At 45.3% G+C, this 17,899-nt stretch overlaps 1 protein-coding gene across 4 annotated transcripts; it reads right to left on the bottom strand.

Annotated features, from left to right (window-relative positions):
• Window positions 1-163: 163 nt before the first annotated feature.
• Window positions 164-17,022, bottom strand: smad5 (SMAD family member 5). Of its 4 annotated transcripts, none has more exons than XM_064328123.1 (7): window positions 16,865-17,022; window positions 9,738-10,619; window positions 8,491-8,757; window positions 4,420-4,530; window positions 2,752-2,976; window positions 1,222-1,478; window positions 164-967 (listed from the first exon to the last, which is right to left on the bottom strand). In XM_064328123.1, exons 2-7 carry the CDS (start codon window positions 10,138-10,140, stop codon window positions 824-826), a joined length of 1,407 nt encoding a protein of 468 aa, XP_064184193.1. In that variant the 5' UTR covers window positions 10,141-10,619; window positions 16,865-17,022; the 3' UTR covers window positions 164-823. The 4 variants fall into 4 exon arrangements, with proteins under 4 accessions (XP_064184193.1, XP_064184194.1, XP_064184196.1 ...); XM_064328124.1 differs by lacking the exon at window positions 16,865-17,022 and adding an exon at window positions 16,596-16,738; XM_064328126.1 differs by lacking the exon at window positions 16,865-17,022 and adding an exon at window positions 12,952-13,088.
• Window positions 17,023-17,899: the final 877 nt, after the last annotated feature.

The following is a 17,899-nucleotide window of genomic DNA, read 5'->3' as shown; positions in this document are numbered from 1 at the left end:
TCAGTGTTTGATTTCATATTACAAGCCAATCTATGTAACCTAATCACCAACTACATCTACTGCCATTCAGGTTTAGTTACATCAGTGTTTAAACAATGCACTTGCAAACATAAAAAATTGCATTTTCAGCCACTTCAGCAATGGATCTCCCAGAAGAAACATGAAGGTTTAAGACGGACTTTATTTAAAGGAAGCCATTACTTAGTGTTCTGTGTAAATGCAACAGGAGTGTGAAAAAGGAACATCTTTGCATTGAATTCTGGGTCTAACAGTAAATGTATAATTACAACTTTACCTCAGTTGTAAATAACTAGTATTAGACAAAATAGCAAATAAAAGGTTCTTACAGAATTTAAAAAAAAAATTTATGACTGGTGTAGGGTGGGGTACATATGAAAACACTATTTCAGTTCCTTTCACCTACTCAACATTCTACCGAAAGAGACTAAAAATCGCTCATACAAGCATTATTTTAAAGCAATTTATGCAAAAACAAAGACAAAAGTGAACTGCTCTCTGATAAGAGTCCTACTCTGACAAGATGCAGCAAATGACAACAGGCTGTTTCCGAAGTTATTTTTTTTGTACTTTTTGCAGTAGTTCATCCTTTCTGTGCCACAACTTGAGTTTTCAGCTACAAGATTTGACCGTAGCCACTGAGTTTCTCTACACATCTTTCTGACTGCTTGAGGGCTAGATGCCCTTTTCTGCAGGTAGTGTAAACAGTTCAGCCTTAAAGACCACTTTTTATCAAACATTGTAAAATTTAAAAAAGGAAAGTGAAAAATAAAAAAGAGGCGTCTGACTCCTCAGGGAGCAACCATTAGGAAACTGAGGAGATAGGATTTTGAGGAGAGCCCATTTGTGTTAGAACTTTATCTAACCATTGGAGGGGGCCATGCAGGTGCACCTCTATCCAGCAGGGGGTGCTAGTGACATCTTGTCGGTGATATTCAGCGCCCCAGCCCTAGAAGAAGAGCAACACCCTTATAAATCTCTGGCAATTGGTTTATCAGTTATTACATTACATATTCTTTAACCAAAAATCTACATTAAAAGAAAATGAACTTATATTAGCATCGATATAGTAAGAAAGATACATTTCCAACGATACACTCGTGCAATTCCACATATTGAAAGCACATGTTGCGGTTTCCAGACTGCATGTGGGAGCTCAGACTGTCATCTGCTCTCACTAAGCAGTTTCGCTCTCCAGCTTACCTTGACGAAACTCATGCGGATGGTGCACATCTTGGTGAGCTCGTAAACAGCCTCAAAGCCGTGGTTGACAGACTGGGCCAGCAGCTGGGCGAACTCCTGGTTGTTGAAGATCTTGAGGCTGCAGCCACTGGGGATCTTGCAGACGGTGGTGGGGTGGAAGCCGTGGTGGTAGTTGCAGTTGCGGCTCTGGACAAAGATGCTGGTGTCGCTGAGGCACTCGGCGTACACCTCCCCGCCCACATAGTACAGGTGCACTCCTGGGGAAGGAGAAGGTGACGTTCTTATGTTTAATACAAATTACTCCTGATGATGTAGGTAGGAAGAACTCAACTCATATTTTAAACAAACCCTACACTACAAGTACAAAATGCATCAACACAAAATCACATACATCAGCATCCTTTCTGGTCACTTCAAAATTAGTCATCTGTACATTTGCAGGTACTTGTTCTCTGTCAATCCAGAAAATCGGCATGTGTGAGGTTCTTGGTAACTTTATCTTGAGTCCCTATTTCATGTTTGATGGGAATTGTGGTACAATGCCAAATTGGAAGATGAGTTTTGCAGAGCACAGCTTAAGAAAATGAAACTAGCTATATTGGATCAGATTACTACCACAATAAGCATAAGGAAAAAACATACACATTGAACAAAGTGTGGTGATTTTTTCCTTTAAAGGCCACTAGGGTAATCATACAAGAGCCTTAAACCCAGTGTGTGTGTCTGTTTGGACGCACAACACATCAATAAATATCTACTTTGTACGGATAAGACTTAATAAAAGTGTCCTACAAGGTTCATTTTGCAATGCTTACTTTTTTCCAGAGATCAATCAATATGAGATGTAAAAAAGATTATTTGTTGCAAAAGTAAGCTGCAGCTTTGTCTGCAGACAACAGCCTAAAGGGACTGGTAGTGTAATGTGCATGCATGTTCATACACATGTATGATACACATATATTATACACATACACATGTTGTATAATATATACATTTCTATTAATGGCAGCCCCCTTCTCTCTCAGTGTTGGAGGTGGTGCATGGTTAGAGCTGCGGTTTCGCTATGCAGTTTGATGTGGAGCTGCGGTTATGGTGCGTGGATATACAATAGCAGCTGCAGCTGTGTGTGGTTAGAGGTAGAGTTGCAGTTGTTGTGTGAGGTTAGAGGTAGAGTTGCAGTTATTGTGTGAGGTTAGAGGTAGAGCTGCAGTTATTGTGTGAGGTTAGAGATAGTCGCAGTGTGCAGTTAGAGGTAGAGCTGTAGTTATTGTGAGGTTAGAGGTAGAGCTGCAGTTATTGTGTGAGGTTAGAGATAGTCGCAGTGTGCAGTTAGAGGTAGAGCTGTAGTTATTATGTGAGGTTAGAGGTAGAGCTGCAGTTATTGTGTGAGGTTAGAGATAGAGTCGCAGTGTGCAGTTAGAGGTAGAGCTGTAGTTATTATGTGAGGTTAGAGGTAGAGTTGCAGTTATTGTGAGGTTAGAGGTAAAGCTGTAGTTATTATGTGAGGTTAGAGGTCGAGTTGCTTCACACCTTTGCCAATGTGGCGGCGGGTGTTCTCGATGGTGGAGTTGCGGTTCACATTGGAGAGCAGGCCGAGGCAGAAGCGGTTCTTGTTGTTGGAGGGGTCGGTGAAGCCGTCGATCAGCACACTGGTAGAGGAGGCATGGTAGGCCTCGCCCACGCGGTTGTTGAGCTCGTAGTAAACAATGGAGCACCAGTGGAGGGGCTCCTCGTACTCCACTGGCTGCACATCGACTGGGGTGGCAGAACACCAAACACAACTTAACACAGCACGCCCACTACCATGGTATTCAATCAACACAATGTGATGACAAATATACAGGATATATCATTAATGATGACACATTGTACTGCGTGTAAACTTAAACCCTGGATTTATTTCAGGCTGTCTACAGGAAAAGCCTCTGCCATTTTATTTCAATAAAATGGGGTTGTCAACAAAATGCTCTAGAAGATATTTTGCAGCGTGACTTAGAACATCAGACCTGTTCTGAAGGTCAATCTCAGTCAGCACAGTGAGAGATTAGCCCAGACTTGTAGATGGCTGGGCTATCAGAGGGCATTGCAGTTGAATACCTGTGACGACCAGGGTGATTTGCACCCTGTGTTAAAAGATGAACAAGAAGTGCTTCCATTGTTTTAAGAGCACTTAGTGCAGAGATGTGAAGGGATGTGGTCAGTTAAAAAGTTCACACAGAGCCGTGCTTTGATTGCTGACTAGATTAGACGCTGATTTAATCTCTCCTGGCAGTACACGTGTTGATGTCGATGCGGTGTGTTTGGGCTGTCATTTCATTGTTTGATAATCAAACTTGTTTGAATCTCAGGAAAATGTAAAATTTCAAATAAAGGGTTTGAACTTTGCCACGGTGAACTTTGCACTCTGTACTCATCCATGTTGAACTCATGGTAGTGCTGTGATAAACAACTAGCATGTTATTATTTTGTCTGGAGGGTATACAGTTAAGGAGCCTAAAAATAAAGTTCAGGTGTGGGTCAAGCTATCCTGTAGGCTATACACTCCAAATGGAGAAGCCAAGACCAACTGTAACTCCACCACACCTCAGGAGTGCCAATGGGAAATATTATGGGTTCTATGCCACTGGAGACAAAATAATAACCATGGAAAAAGTTGCTTGCAACGTACGCAAGTGGCAACTCCCCTAGTAACCCTCCAAAGGCTGACCATTTTTTCCCCTCTAAAGGAGATCAATCATTTCAGTTTAGTTTAAGTAAGCCATGCCATTATTGTGTATTAACGATGGACTCGTGCGCTATAATTTATTTTGTTCATCAACAGTTCATCTACCCAGTTATTTTATTGCTGCAAACGGCATCATTAGCATTCTTATGATCTTTCTTGGTTTTGATTTGTTTAATAAAACTTCAAGACGCTCTTCATTATTTCCTAATTACAGCATAGTGCATTAAAGCCATTTAACTACAGGTTAAATGGGAAATTAAAACGGGGACATAATTTCATACTTAGGCAACACTTTATTTAAATTTTGACTGTGGAAAATTCTACAAATTCTAATTAATTTATCTTATTTATGAGACTTGCTCAAAAATTAGTTTTGGAAAAAGTGACAGCCCTTGTGTGCGTGTTGTTTTGCATTATAGTGCACGTGTGTGCGCGCATGTGTGCGTATGTGTTCGTGCATCTCAGGACCTCACCTCCTCTGGGCATGTTTTGGGGTACCATGCTGCTCCCCGTCTCCATAGACTGAGAGCTGTCCTGTCCCATCTGCTCATCGGGGGGCATGTATGCTGGGGGTGGGGTGTCAGCTGGGGGGACAGAGCACAAAGACTCTGCAGTTAGGACAGGCCCAGCAGCTGCAGACAAATGGCTCAGCATAGCTCTCCTTGGGGGAGAAACGCCCACGGACCCACGCGGCTTTCATCCCATACACGCAAACCTCTGGATTACAATGTTAGAAATCCAAATCTGGATTTAAACGGGGGTATAACCACCACTCATTATTAAAAACAAATGAGTGCGTATATAGATAAATCAATGCAAGGGACTAAAGAGCAGTTTGCAAACAGTCCACAAGGGGGACGTGAGAGAACATCTTACAGGCCTCAGTTTTTGGCGGGGGCAGTGTAAAATGTCAGGGCGAGTGCAGCAAAGCAGCCCTGTAATTCTATCACACTGCACAGTACATGTAGGGCAGGACAGAGAGAGATAGAGATAGAGAGAGAGAGAGGCTCGGAGAGTGCAAGTATTTCACATTTACCTTTAACATTTCACACAGGTGACTGCCTTCACTACACACTGCGAAGGCAAACCTTCCGCTCTCGAGTTCTCACAGAGAGCGGCCAATGACTCATCAACTAAGACAGTAAGGACGCTGTCATGTTTCTCTGAAAATATCGGTAGTTTACTTTGCAACTGTCAAGTAACATACAAGTACAACTTTTACGTGAGCACTTCTATGTAATCCCAGGAAGTTCTCATATTATTCCTAATACAATGTACTTGGCACACGCAATAATCATAATGAAGACACTGCAAACAAATCACTGAAGGATGTAATCACGTTACCTGGGTTTCTTTGGCTTCTATAGTTGGTCTAATTTGCCAGCGTACGGGTTAAGCGATTTGCATTTCCCAACCCTAAAGCCTGCGGGTGAGTCGGGGGTTGAGATCAACTTAGGACACGGCGGTGGAGTGTTTGTCTGGCAAAGCCCGCACGTTAAAAAGGCCTGGGTTCGCAGTTGTGTGATCAGGGTAATTCACCCGGATTAAAGAAACTTGCCTGTCAACAGAGCCGCCGGACAAGCGCTCGCCGGGTTCCGACTGACGGCAGGAGCGTGCCTCAGCCAATTGGGGAGGGCGGACGCGTGCCCAGCGCCGGGCACCGGCCCGTGTGCCACGCAGCTTTGCAGAGCCGCTTAGCCGGCACATTCTTTGTCTGCTGCCAGCCCTGTCGCCGGAACCCAGTCCGGAACGTTCCGGCCCAAATAGAGCTTCCCCCACCCAAACAGATTTTTTTTTGTATTTAGTTGTTTATTTCTGTAAGCAACGACCGCTAATCGTCGACTCCCTTGTGAACAGTTTCTAGTTTACCGCAGTTCAAATTAAATTCAAAAGTTCACTTTACTGTAGCATAAAACAATGTTAGGTTTTCAAGAGAATAACCTGTAGCTCTCCGATTGTCCTTTTATTCAATAAACGCGAAATCCATCCAGGAGATTGTCGTTGCTATTGATATCTTGAATGTAATGTTGGGTAATTCACCGGACCCTGGTGAAGGGCTGCACATATTGTTTTAAATTAAATATTGTTTTTCCCTGAAGACTGCTTTACATTCCACAAAATTTAAAGGCTAGTGCAGGCCAACAAGCTGCAACTGGCAACTCTTTGCAAAACTCAGGGGTTGCAACCTTCTAAAACTGACCTGTTCACATCAAAGCGATGAAGTGAAGAGCCCTTCCTTACATTTACCATAGCAACGATTCTATCCTCTTCCCTGTTTAGTTACTTCCTTGTCGGTTGAAATACTCATCTGGCAAATATCTATAGGTCAATATAAATGGACGAGAGTAGCAGATGCAGTAATGCTAATGGACGAAAGTGAAATGCAGTAATGCTAATAAAAGCAGGGCTTCGTAAGAGCATCCAGTGCTTGAAGGCTGCCATGAGTGCTTCAGCACCCATGGCAAAGAAACAAAGCCGTGTTGTTTCTTTATTCCATCATTCCAGTCTTTCCTCTAAGAAGTATGCTCACCGAAGAGCTGGTGTCACCGATGATTCAGGACGAGAATACTTGTTTACCATGCACTGTTTAATTACCACTGTGAAGTTTTAAAAACTACCAACCCCGTACACATCACGGGCCGCTATAAAGAAAAATTTCTATGGGAAACACTGGCACCGTACAGTACCGTGTGGATTCCTAGGGCTCATTAACGCCAATCCGGCAAAACCGCCTGAAAATTAAAGCCACAGCAACCAAACCAGAAGGTGCAGACTACGAAAAGCATCACAAATGATACCCCAAATTAAAATCCTGGTTTTTGTTCACGCTTAATTTAAGCCATCGATTACCTGGAGTCTGCGCACCTTGTGTCCAAGGCCAAAATTGGCTGCTCTTTGACATGAAATCGCAAAAACCGCCTGAGGCCGCGGCCCTCCGGGCCTGGAGTTTGACTGGACCCCTGCGCCACACTAGCGGCACAGCGGCACGCCTCCTGCTGTTCCAGCACGCCGGAGCTCTGAGCAGCCCAGAGGCGTGTTACGCCAGCACGGTGAACTGTGCGCACAGTGGCTGGGGAACTAGACCCGTAAAGGAACGGCTGCGGACTGTGACCTCCGATGGGCCATTTCTGCCAGGCCCTCCACTCCGCTGAAAAGCGTCCAGCCGCATAAAAGCTGGACGTGATGTGAAACAGAAGCAGCTGTATGAGAAATGCTGAAAGTCAGACATATACTGCATTGATTTGTGAACACACAAATGCTGAGTTTGTCTTATTACCCTCACTCAAATGGGCAGGGTGTATGGAGAATCAGGGCTTTAATAAAATGAAAACGATGCATTGATTAATGGATATCGCATAAACCAACAGCAGATGTGCTCATAGTCAGCATGTAAAACGTGAACAGCTGGATTCATGAACGTCATGTAAAATATAAGTTGTATAAGCTACTCTGGATGATGTCATCTCTAAAGAATAATGCTTAAGTAAAGCAAAAGCTAAGTTAAATAACTGCACCCATGATATCATGAAAATGTTATTATATTTATATGCTACTCAAAATATTATAATAAAAAAAGTAAAAATAATTTAAAAACATAAAAGCGCTGCACACGCTACATTGGAGATACTTGAAGAGAATTTTCTTGCTCTGGACCACAAATTTGAATGCCTCACACACCAGCCCGTTTAAAGCTGGTAGGTCTTCAGAAACTATCCCTCATCACGCACAAAAACTGTCAGGGCCAATCTAACACACAGACTAAAGCTGAAATAACACCAAAAATCCCCAGAAAGGGAACTTTAAAAAAACATGGGGAGGGCTCGTGGCTTTATCTGGTGAGCGGTGTTTACTTCACTGAGCTGCTGGGCTGGTCAGCAGATGTACGGACGTGGGGTGAAGCACTCTGTGCCTCACCTCTCTTCCGCACCTCTGGAAAAACATGACCCATTACCAGCCTAGAAGAGGAACAAGCGACTGGTGCTTTGCGCATGGTTTCCGTGGAAACGATACAAAGAAAACAACTGAAAACCACAGCCTTGGGGAAAACTCTATGGCGTGAAAGTGTCACATTTACCTTCAGGTTTACCTCCAAAAATACTGAATAAAAGTAACATGCCTTTTTGAAATATTTGTACAAAAAAGTGCAAATACTGAAAGATAGCGGTGAAGAATACTGACGGAATAGTGAAGCATTCTGCCACCCTTTGTAAGACTACACACGTATTACAAGGGCCGTTCTCCCGCCTAACCACTCTCCTATGCCAACAGTTTGCGACTTTAATTTCAAGCAGCAAAGCAACCGCCTTGCCGTGGTCTCTTTCAGCTTTCATTAAAAGAAACAGCGCTCCCCTACCAGCAATGCCCCCAGAACAACGCTCTTACTGTTACAGGAGCACTGTTAGTGTGCGAGCGCTGTGCTTATTTCCCATTTCCCTCTGCTCAACGCCTAAAGAGCGACGCGTGTAGGTCTCAGAGCCTTCAGCCCCCGTGTGGTGCATGCTGGGTTGTGAAAGGGGTGGAGGGTGTGGGGCGGGGGCGCTCACCTGGCAGCTGGAAGGGGCTGGAGGGCCCCGAGCTGGCGGGGGAGTTGGGGTAGGTGCCGCTGCTGGCCGGGGACGGCGGGTAGGGCGAGTTGGGGGAGATGGGGAAGGAGCCGGCGCTCCCCCCGCCGCTGTGCTGCTGGAAGGACTCGGGGAAGGTGGCGTTCAGGGGCATGTGAGGCTCGTTGTGGCTCAGGTTGCGGAACTGCACCAGGAGGCTGTGCTGGGGGTTGAACTCGCTGTGGCGGGGCACCAGGACCGGCGGCAGCACTGTGGCGGGAGACAGCGTGTTCAACCGCACTGGACCGCAGACGTCAAACCGCACGGTTTTCACCAAAATACTTCACTTGTATCTAGTCAATCGACACTAGTGAATATGTGCGAAAGACTTTCATCACACATTCGCATTACAATATGAAGCTCAGTCCACCTTTTACTAAATTATCTGAAATGTATGCGTAACCACAATCGCTAATAAAAAATAAACACTCAAAGAAAAAACTAGCAACGATAGTGAGAGCAGTGTGATACAGAGGGAGAAATCAGGCACACTGTGAAGTGGTTCAGCTGCTGTTGCTAGCTGCAAGGCAATCCTGTAACTATAAGACAAAGGGGATTGTAGCACGAGTGTGCTTTTCCTCCGGGGGGGGGACATGTGATATCTGCCCTTGAGCAGTTCGATACCGCACATATCGTAGCTCCAGCGGCGCACCAGGGAGGAGAGCCATCAGGGCCCCCCCCCCCTTCCCTCCCACAAGAGAGAGCTTTAAAAGCTTCGCCAAAATGGATAGAAATCTCCCTTCAAATTAAATTTAAACCGTTCCGTTCGCCATCGAAAGCATCATCCATCAAACATCGCTGGTAATCTCATTACGAGAATTGCTAAAAGCTACGGTTTCCCGTCCATCTGCGATTTCCTGGTGGCCTTTTCAAAGAGGAAGGGATGGACAGTTTTTTCCTGATAAATAACAAACGACTGCCTTTTAAGTTTTAAAAATGTCTATGTATGCAGCACAGAAGTTTCAATGTCCAATACAATACACCAAGGCCAAGCTTCCTCATCAATTAAACGCTTGTGACTCATAAATGTGCATTTCATACAAAAATAACAATCCAGCACTTTGAGAGAGCCATCTTCTACACAAATGCCGGTCTTTACAAAGATGTACGATGAGCCTGTTGAAAGTAATTCAAGTTGAGACGGTCTAGTGAAAGCTAGTTTGCATTTCTTCCGGGTGTGGGGCACCTACCTGGGCTCTCCACGCGCTTGTAATGGTAGGGGTTGATGCACACCTCCTTCTGCTTGGAGCCAAAGGGGTACTCGCACACCTCCAGGGGCTTGAGCTCGTGGTGGGACTGGAGGTCGGGCCAGCGCCACACGCGGCAGTAGATGACATGCGGCAGGCCCTTGCGGTGGGACACCTGGAGCCGGCCGTCCAGCGAGCGCGGGATGGTGACGCACTTGCTGGGCTGACCGGGGCTGCTCAGGGCCTTCTCCAGGTCCTCCATCGCCCCCTTCTTCTTCTTCAGCTTCTTCACCAGGGCGTCCACCGCCTTCTCGGCCCACTTCTCCTCCTCGTCGCCCTGCTTCCAGCCCAGCAGCCGCTTGACGGCCGGGCTGGTGAAGGAGAACAGGCTGGACATGGAGGTCATAGCGCTGAGTCGCGCCGGGAAGAAGGAGGGGGGGGACTCGGAGAGTCCGGGCGCGCGGTCAGGCAGGCGGCAGCAGCGAAGGCGGGGTGAGGGTGTGGGTTAGGGTGTTTGTGCGTGTGTGTGTGAGCGTGTGAGAGAGAGAGAAAGAGAGCTGGGGTGGGGGGGGGTGGGGAAGGGGGGGGGTTGGGAGGGTAGGGTTAGCCTTGCACCACCAAGGACAGGAAGCAGAGACAGGAAGCAGCTGCCTGCGCTCAGGAAGGCCTGGAGAGAGCGGGATGTCGCCGGGTCAGAGCCGCGCCTGGGAACGGGAGTGGGGAGCGTTTCTGGGAAACGAGTGCCCGGGATTTGCTCGGCTGAGGGTACGGGGCCGCTTGTGTCTCAGAGGGACGAGGGAGAGGGGTCTGGAGCTCGCAGTCTGGTGCGTCCAGTCGGTCGGCTAATCCATGCCACGCTAGGAGCACGCAGTCACAGGAAAATGCCTAAAACAGAGAGAGAGAGAGAAAGCGACAGACCATCAATTACAGCAGGAGTGATACCTCACAGGAATCCCGAAAAACATACTGTTGTTGGTGGGTGCTGTTATTCGGTTCAAATTCCACCTGGGTCGTTCTGTGGGAACAAGCGCGTTCGTTCTGAATTACACGGGTCAGGAACTGCAGCCAGGGACCGGTGAGCAGTGGGTCCGCAAAACCTTGCCTGCCGAGCGTTTTGGGCGGTACAGCTGGACGGGCGAAGCGCAGCTGTCGAAAAATAGTAGTGAGCTCAACCAACTCCCAACCCCCCCCCACCCCCGGTAAAGAGGATGTCACTGCTGAGAGCTGCTTCCTCTAACCCCGCCCCCTCAGCCTACAGCTGTGCTACATCACCGCGCCTCCTTTTGCGATGCCTTTTTGGAAGGGATCGCACTCCGGCGGGCCAGGGCTCTCGGGAGGAGGAAAAAAACGGAGGGGAGGAAGGCTGCGAGAGGGGACAGGGGCTCCGTGCGTTTTATCCTTTCCCGGTGTGAACCCCCCCGTCCGGCAGGAGGGGCGCCCCACAGCTGTCCGCTGAGGCATCAGGTGGTTGGGCTCTTCAAAGGCCGACCTTGGGCGGTCTAAACACAGGAAAGGACTTTCTATGGGCCTGCAGAGGCGCTGCTTTTTTACGCTGGCCAAAGACAATGGCCGACGCGGACACACAAAAAAAAAACGGTGTTCTGAGCGGGGTTACGCACAGATGGGCAAGTCGTTACGCAGCCCACTTCCTCGTGTGTGCTGCGCTGTAAAAGCGCTGACCGTCCTCCCAACCGTCCTGCGGCGGCTGCCTTTAAGGGCTACATCTCCATTAACTGGGCAACCCCATGTCTATCGCTCCTCTATTTGCATCTCTTAAGTCACGCAGGAGGGCTGGCTTAGAACAGAGCTGCCCTGTTGTCTTGCAAACTCGAGAGAAGCCCTTTCATGTGGCCTGCGGCTCCTAAGGGGGAAATAAACACTAGGGACAACAGATGATCAAGACAGCTCGCAGACCTTCACATCTGCAGACAAGACGCAGGAGGAAGGGCTAAGCAAAAGGCGTTCAGATAAACCCCCATCCAGCTTATTCAACGTGCTAAAGGGTACTTTACCGGCCGCAAATTCTCTTTCATTTGTTTTAACATTTACATCTGACTGGATTGTAAAATTAACGTGAATTCACCCAAGTAAAGACAAGGGTCTCACACTAGTGGAATAAATGAAACATGTAAACCGTGTGTTCAGCCCTCTGTTTGGCACATTAACCAGTGAAAATTCTCATAATATATTTCCCAGGATTAACATTTGTTTACACAAACCAAACCATGCAAATTAGCTCCACTGCATGTACAATGAAAGCTACATAACACAAGTTGTTTGTCTTTCCAGAAGACTTCAATGAAACTATAAGGAAACGGGAAACAAATACATTTTGGTCATCAAGGCGCATCATGATGCGTTTCATTCAGGATGAGGACACCCCGCCGCACAGCTCTGCCTGTCTAGCAGTCGGGGGCAGGGCGGGGCAGCAGCTCGGCTCGAATGAAAACAATCGAGCGACATCTTTTATTCCGAAGGGTGAGAGGAGGTGGCTGCGGGGGGGGGGGGCTTTCCTTTCCTTATCGGCAGCCGCTCCCTCTCCCTGCGCCGGCGGTAAGGGGCCGCGGCGATGGGGGGTGATCTCCACTACAGGAAGCGGGGCCGCGACTCTGTGGGCCCGCGGCGATAACGCGCACGCACTTCGCTCCGAAGACTTCCTTCCACCTCCCGCCTCGGGCGACCGCAGCCCGGGCGGGCGGCTCCCGATCCCCCGCCGCTCCCCTGCCGGTCCGGAGCGGGGAGCGGCCCACCCCGGCGCTCCGCAAAGTCAGACAAGGACACTTCCACTCTGGCTCCCGCTATTGATTTTCCTGGGCTCTTACGGAAATAGTGCCTTTCGCTGCAGACCAGCTTTAATGGCTGCACTCTTTCGGCAGCACATTTATCTAGGCACCACGCACCTCGTTTATCAGCCAGCGTAAGCCCACGCGGTATCATTCTGCGAGGAGGCCGTGCCCATCTACCCCGAGAGTTCCGCATTAACGCACGATCGTTCACTCAAGTCACTTCCATCTTCATAAGGAACAGGCATGCTTTACTACTGGCTAATAAATTAAGAGCAGGATACAGACATTCAGACCAGTCACTTGAGCATCTCCACGCCCTATAATAATCCTAAAGCTTTTGGTGTCCGTCATCCTGGTAATTAATGCCTAGAAATGGCAACAAAATCAAATGTCTTTATCATACAGTTGCCCCAACCTGCCAATTTACTTGCCTGTAGTTGTTGGCGAAATGGGAATTTCTCACATCCAGGTCTCCTGGTTTTAAAGTACACAGAGCGGTGTGTGTTTTTCCAACACCAAAAGATGTGTCACACGTACCACGTGCATTGCAGTGTGGCTTCCCTGGGACACCGGCAGCGATGACTCTGGCTACACAGATCCGTTTTTCGCAGCCCCAGCGTGCGCAAGCCCCCCAGCCCAAATGCCCCAGAGACAGTGCACCAGGCTTAATTGCCTCTGACTCAGAGCCAAATGCACTCATACTGTCCCTGGGGTCACACCTCAGCTCATACTCAATACAACCATAATACACTTATTTACCAACCCGGTGACCAGGCATGGGTCTCGACAGCCACTCAAAATGACATATTATGAGAAGAGTTTCTACACAAACACAGCAGGGCCGCTGGCGGTTTCACCTACATACGAATAAATGGAGAGGGGTGAAGTGGCTTTGTGAACCATCAGCACTTCCTGTGTATTTTCATGAGCACAGGGGTGGAAGTGTCAAGCTTCCAGGGCTGGCATCCAGACTCTCCCCCAGTACTACACCTGAACATGAGCACCATATCCACGCCAAGATCCTTTCCAAGACCACACACACACACACACACACACACACACACACACATTATAATATATACATTATCCACATACACACACACAAATCTCTGAAAGCCAAACTATGAACATTTAACAATGTCTCCATACACTTTATAAAAAAGGAGACTTATTCATACATATTCATGTCAGCTAATATAATCATATTTTTGTGTGTACAGCATACCATGACAATCTTACCAGGGGTGTCCACACTTTTTTGGCTTGCAATCTACTTTCCCAATGGGCAGTACAATGTGATCTACCAACCAATATATTGGCAATATTGGTTCATATAACGTTGACCGACATCGGACCAGGGAGTCATTGACACGGAAATTCACCTAACCACCGGTAAATTTCTCCCATCAATTACTCAGACCAGACATTACAAGCCCATAGCTTGATAACTAAACTAGCATCTACAAATAGCAAACTGAAAGTAGCTTTTCACTATGTCGTATCTACACAAAAAAAAAACTGTCAAACAGTGCTTGTGTGCAATATTAAGTAGGGTGTGACAAACTGATTAAGTTGAAGATGTCACATGTAAGATACTTAATTGCATGCAACCACTGTCCATAATTTGAAGTGAATAATTTTTGAATAAGTAAATCCAACGATTTTCTATCTATATAGGCTATATAGTTCTACATATCTAGTGTTGGGCAGAGCTACTAGCTTAACTACACTTTCCAGTAGCCTCACCGTGTGTGTAGTTTAACTATTTCCAAAATAAAGTAAAATTGTACCTGTATTGGCAAGAGTAAAATCATTATACCAACATCATATCTGGACAAAGAAAAATCCCATCTTCAGATTTAAAACACCATTAGCCATCAGATATTGAAAGCAAAATTCCCGGCCCAAAATGGACCAGATTTATCGTGTCACCACCAGAACTGCTCTGCCCCATATAAAATGCATTAGAAAAGTTATCTTGATACTATCATGTAATATTGGATATTTATGAGACCATACCAGGAACCAGAGTGCACAATAGTGTCAATCTCATAAATGTGCATGCTTAATGTAACTAAGTCCTGAACAGCAGCAGATTGGCCGCATTTCATGTCAATCAATTATACCTCTTTGTCAGGCATAATAAGTAGGGATGAAAAAGGGGAGAATTAGAATTTTAACTAATGCCTTTTTTAAAATGGCACACAATCCACCAGTATGAACTCCGAGATTCACTGGTCGATCGCGATTGACGTATTGGGCACCCCTGCCATAAACAGTCGAAGTAATGTCATGACTAATGTTTAGCTCCTTAGATGGAAGCTATGAAAAGCAGAAAGGCCCATAAATAATGTGCACCTCAAAAATATAGGCTTACACCTTCAAACTTCTGCATTACTCTGCGGGTTCTGACTGTAAACTTGAAACTGCTTGAGTAGTTTTGGCATATTCTGCGATTTCACTCCTCAACGCTCACAGGTGCCCTAATATCTAATCTTACTCACTCTCACAGTAGTTACTTACAAAGCAGTTATTCACATTTCAATGGGTTCCAAAGAGTTAGCCAAATTTCACCCTGAAATGTGAAGCGTCTCCCCTGTCCAAAAACTCCAAGCTGCTCAAATGCCCTTTTTGGAACTCAACGGGTGCCAGGGCAGGACATTGTATTCTATACAGAGATGACTGTCTGCTGACTTCATGAGCAGTCTATTTAAGTTTCCCATAAAGTCTACAGTCCCAAATATGCATTACCACAGTCTTTAGCAAACAGTTTGTTTAACAGCTGGTCCCACACTTCCTTCTGAAAAGATATTATAAAATGAAAGTGTCACAGTGGTTGACCTTTAAAATTAAACCTTGCCAATCAACACTTGAGGTGTGGGTTCACAGGTGACCCAACAGCAGCAGAAGAAAATCTAGAGAGCGGCAACCTTCCATCCCTACAAGTGAACCACCTCTTTTGCCAGGCTCTGATCACTAGACATACAGGTCTATTGGCAACATGGTTCTTTCAAATGCTGGAAAGTTCCATCATTAAAGCACTATCCAGTACATAGGCAGGCAGTTGGACCAATACTGTAGCCAGAGGGCACAGAATTGTGGGCTCAACCAAAATGATCACAGCTGCATATTTAGTAGTAATTGTGGTCAGTTTTTAAATGCACAATGACTATTATCTGAATGACATTATAATATGAATGTGTCCGGGACAAAAAGTTATTAAGTGTTTTCGTAAGACACACAGATATTGCCAAATTTTCACATAAGGATTAAAATATGAAATTGCACATTTAAGTGTAATGAGACAATACCAAAAATGACAAACTGCTTGAAGAGGTAAACATCAGATTTTCAACTTACTGCAAATAAGCCATGCTAAATATACCCATGGTGACATCTTGACTTAACTGATGAAACCATGAAAATTGCTTTTCAAAATGTGTCTGGAAAAAAACACGAAATAAAATGTATTTAAACAGTTTTATAAAAGGCGCTAGAAGACTGCAGGTCGCATCCTTCCTTCAATCCTCATTAAGATTCACAGCCAAAAAGTCATTTTTTAACTTACATTACAACTATCAATCTCTCCAAATGTGTTCAAATCTACAACTGAGAACACAATGGAGACCACGTCCGATCTGAATTGTGATAAATCCATGACAAATCACAGTGTAGGCTATAACTGAGACAATTGGTCGAAGCTATCATATTGCACTTCATATCGTAAATACGAGATAAATGTGTTAGCTTGCGAGCTACAGTGATTCCATACCCCCCTCCCCCTACAGACACGCGAATCATTCGCTTTTTATTTCAGACGTTATAAATCTAGACTAAACTTCGCAACTTTGAAACTCGACAATTGAATGTAGGCTACGAAGAAACAAACACCATTCGAACTGCTATTGTACGCACTTCTACTACAGCGACACGTTAGCTACGAACAAATGTTGAGAACGCATTCCAAGCAGGACACAAAGCTGGCCTATCCATTCTAACTCCTTCGCGTTTTGTGTGAACTGTGAAACTGTTAGCAAAGTTCCTGTTACAACGACTGGAAGCTTCTGTAGCTTACCAACTATCTGATTGACTATATTTCTCTTCAAATCAATCACGTTTGAGTTCCGTTCTTCAAACACTCTTTTACAGACGCCATAATACAGATTCTCCATTCCTCTAGTCCCCCCTCCCCCGACAAAAAGCAAGGAAAAACTTTTTCTATCACTTCTACACCCCACCCCCTATGAAAAAATTCCATATTTACTCATTAAAAGGAAGTCATCCTTAGGCCAGCAAAGAGTTATTTATCTAATAAATAGAACATCATTTGATAAGATCGCATACCTTTACAAAAGTAGAGCCGCTCTCCTAATCTTTTCCCTTTTTTTAAATCTCCGACATAAAGTTGTTTTTTTTTTCTTTTTTTCCCTGTCTGTCTCTCAAACACTCGTTCTCCTCTCAGATGTCCTGGCGTCAACACGGCTGGAGGCGGAGCTCCGCATAAGCATATCCCTCCGCCAACTCAAAACTCTGTACTTTACCGTCTGAGGCTGTTCGGCCCTATAGTGCGAAGTAATAGAAGAATCTCTTTATTTATTAATAGGTGTCTCGGGATTTACTCTTAGAAATTTTTCTTTGTGTTTTAGTGAAGAGGAAATGTAAATGTTCTAATCAACAGATAAGACGTCATGATATATTTAAGGCATTTGAAATGCATATTTTAAGACTAACTGGGTTGGAAAAAAGTTCGTTTGGCCCCTCATACAAATAACCTTACGGATGATGTATTCCTTTAATGCATCCTTGAATACAGTGGTGGTGAACTAGGGTGAATAAATAGCCAAAACACGTCTATTAATTTATTAATTTCACCTTTTGAACATAAGTTCAAACTGGTATTCATGTTAATTCATATTAGGTATTAAACAAATCTGTGATATTACATCAAATAAAACCTTATAAGATTATCATTTAGCTATCCAATTGAATAGACCTACTCTGGTAAACAGACAATCAAATAAACTAAATTGTGATTTCATACACACTGACTTGTCTTCAATTTAGCATTATGTTTATAATGGACATAGCTGTAATGTTGTATGCTGTAATACATTAGTCAGCAATAGTTCATTACATATTTTTAAAGAAAGAATCATGGGGGAAAAAATGATACAATTCATGGCATCTTACACTTTCTCCAATGTTGAATTCATACCTCCTTCATATGTTGTGGTGTGAAGGTGCTTTCATGCACATTATAATTTTGGAGACCTACCAGCAGATTCCCAGGGGTTCTATTTGTATACCTTGGTTGTATTTTGCTCCCAAAGGTTCTGAAGGTGGGTTTAATTCAGGTAACTATGACAGCCGACTCGTTTC

Source organism: Anguilla rostrata, chromosome 3, assembly GCF_018555375.3.
Source record: "Anguilla rostrata isolate EN2019 chromosome 3, ASM1855537v3, whole genome shotgun sequence".
Lineage (NCBI taxonomy): Eukaryota > Metazoa > Chordata > Actinopteri > Anguilliformes > Anguillidae > Anguilla > Anguilla rostrata.
The sequence above is the reverse complement of the archived record's forward strand: the minus strand, read 5'-3'. Positions and strand labels throughout refer to the sequence as shown.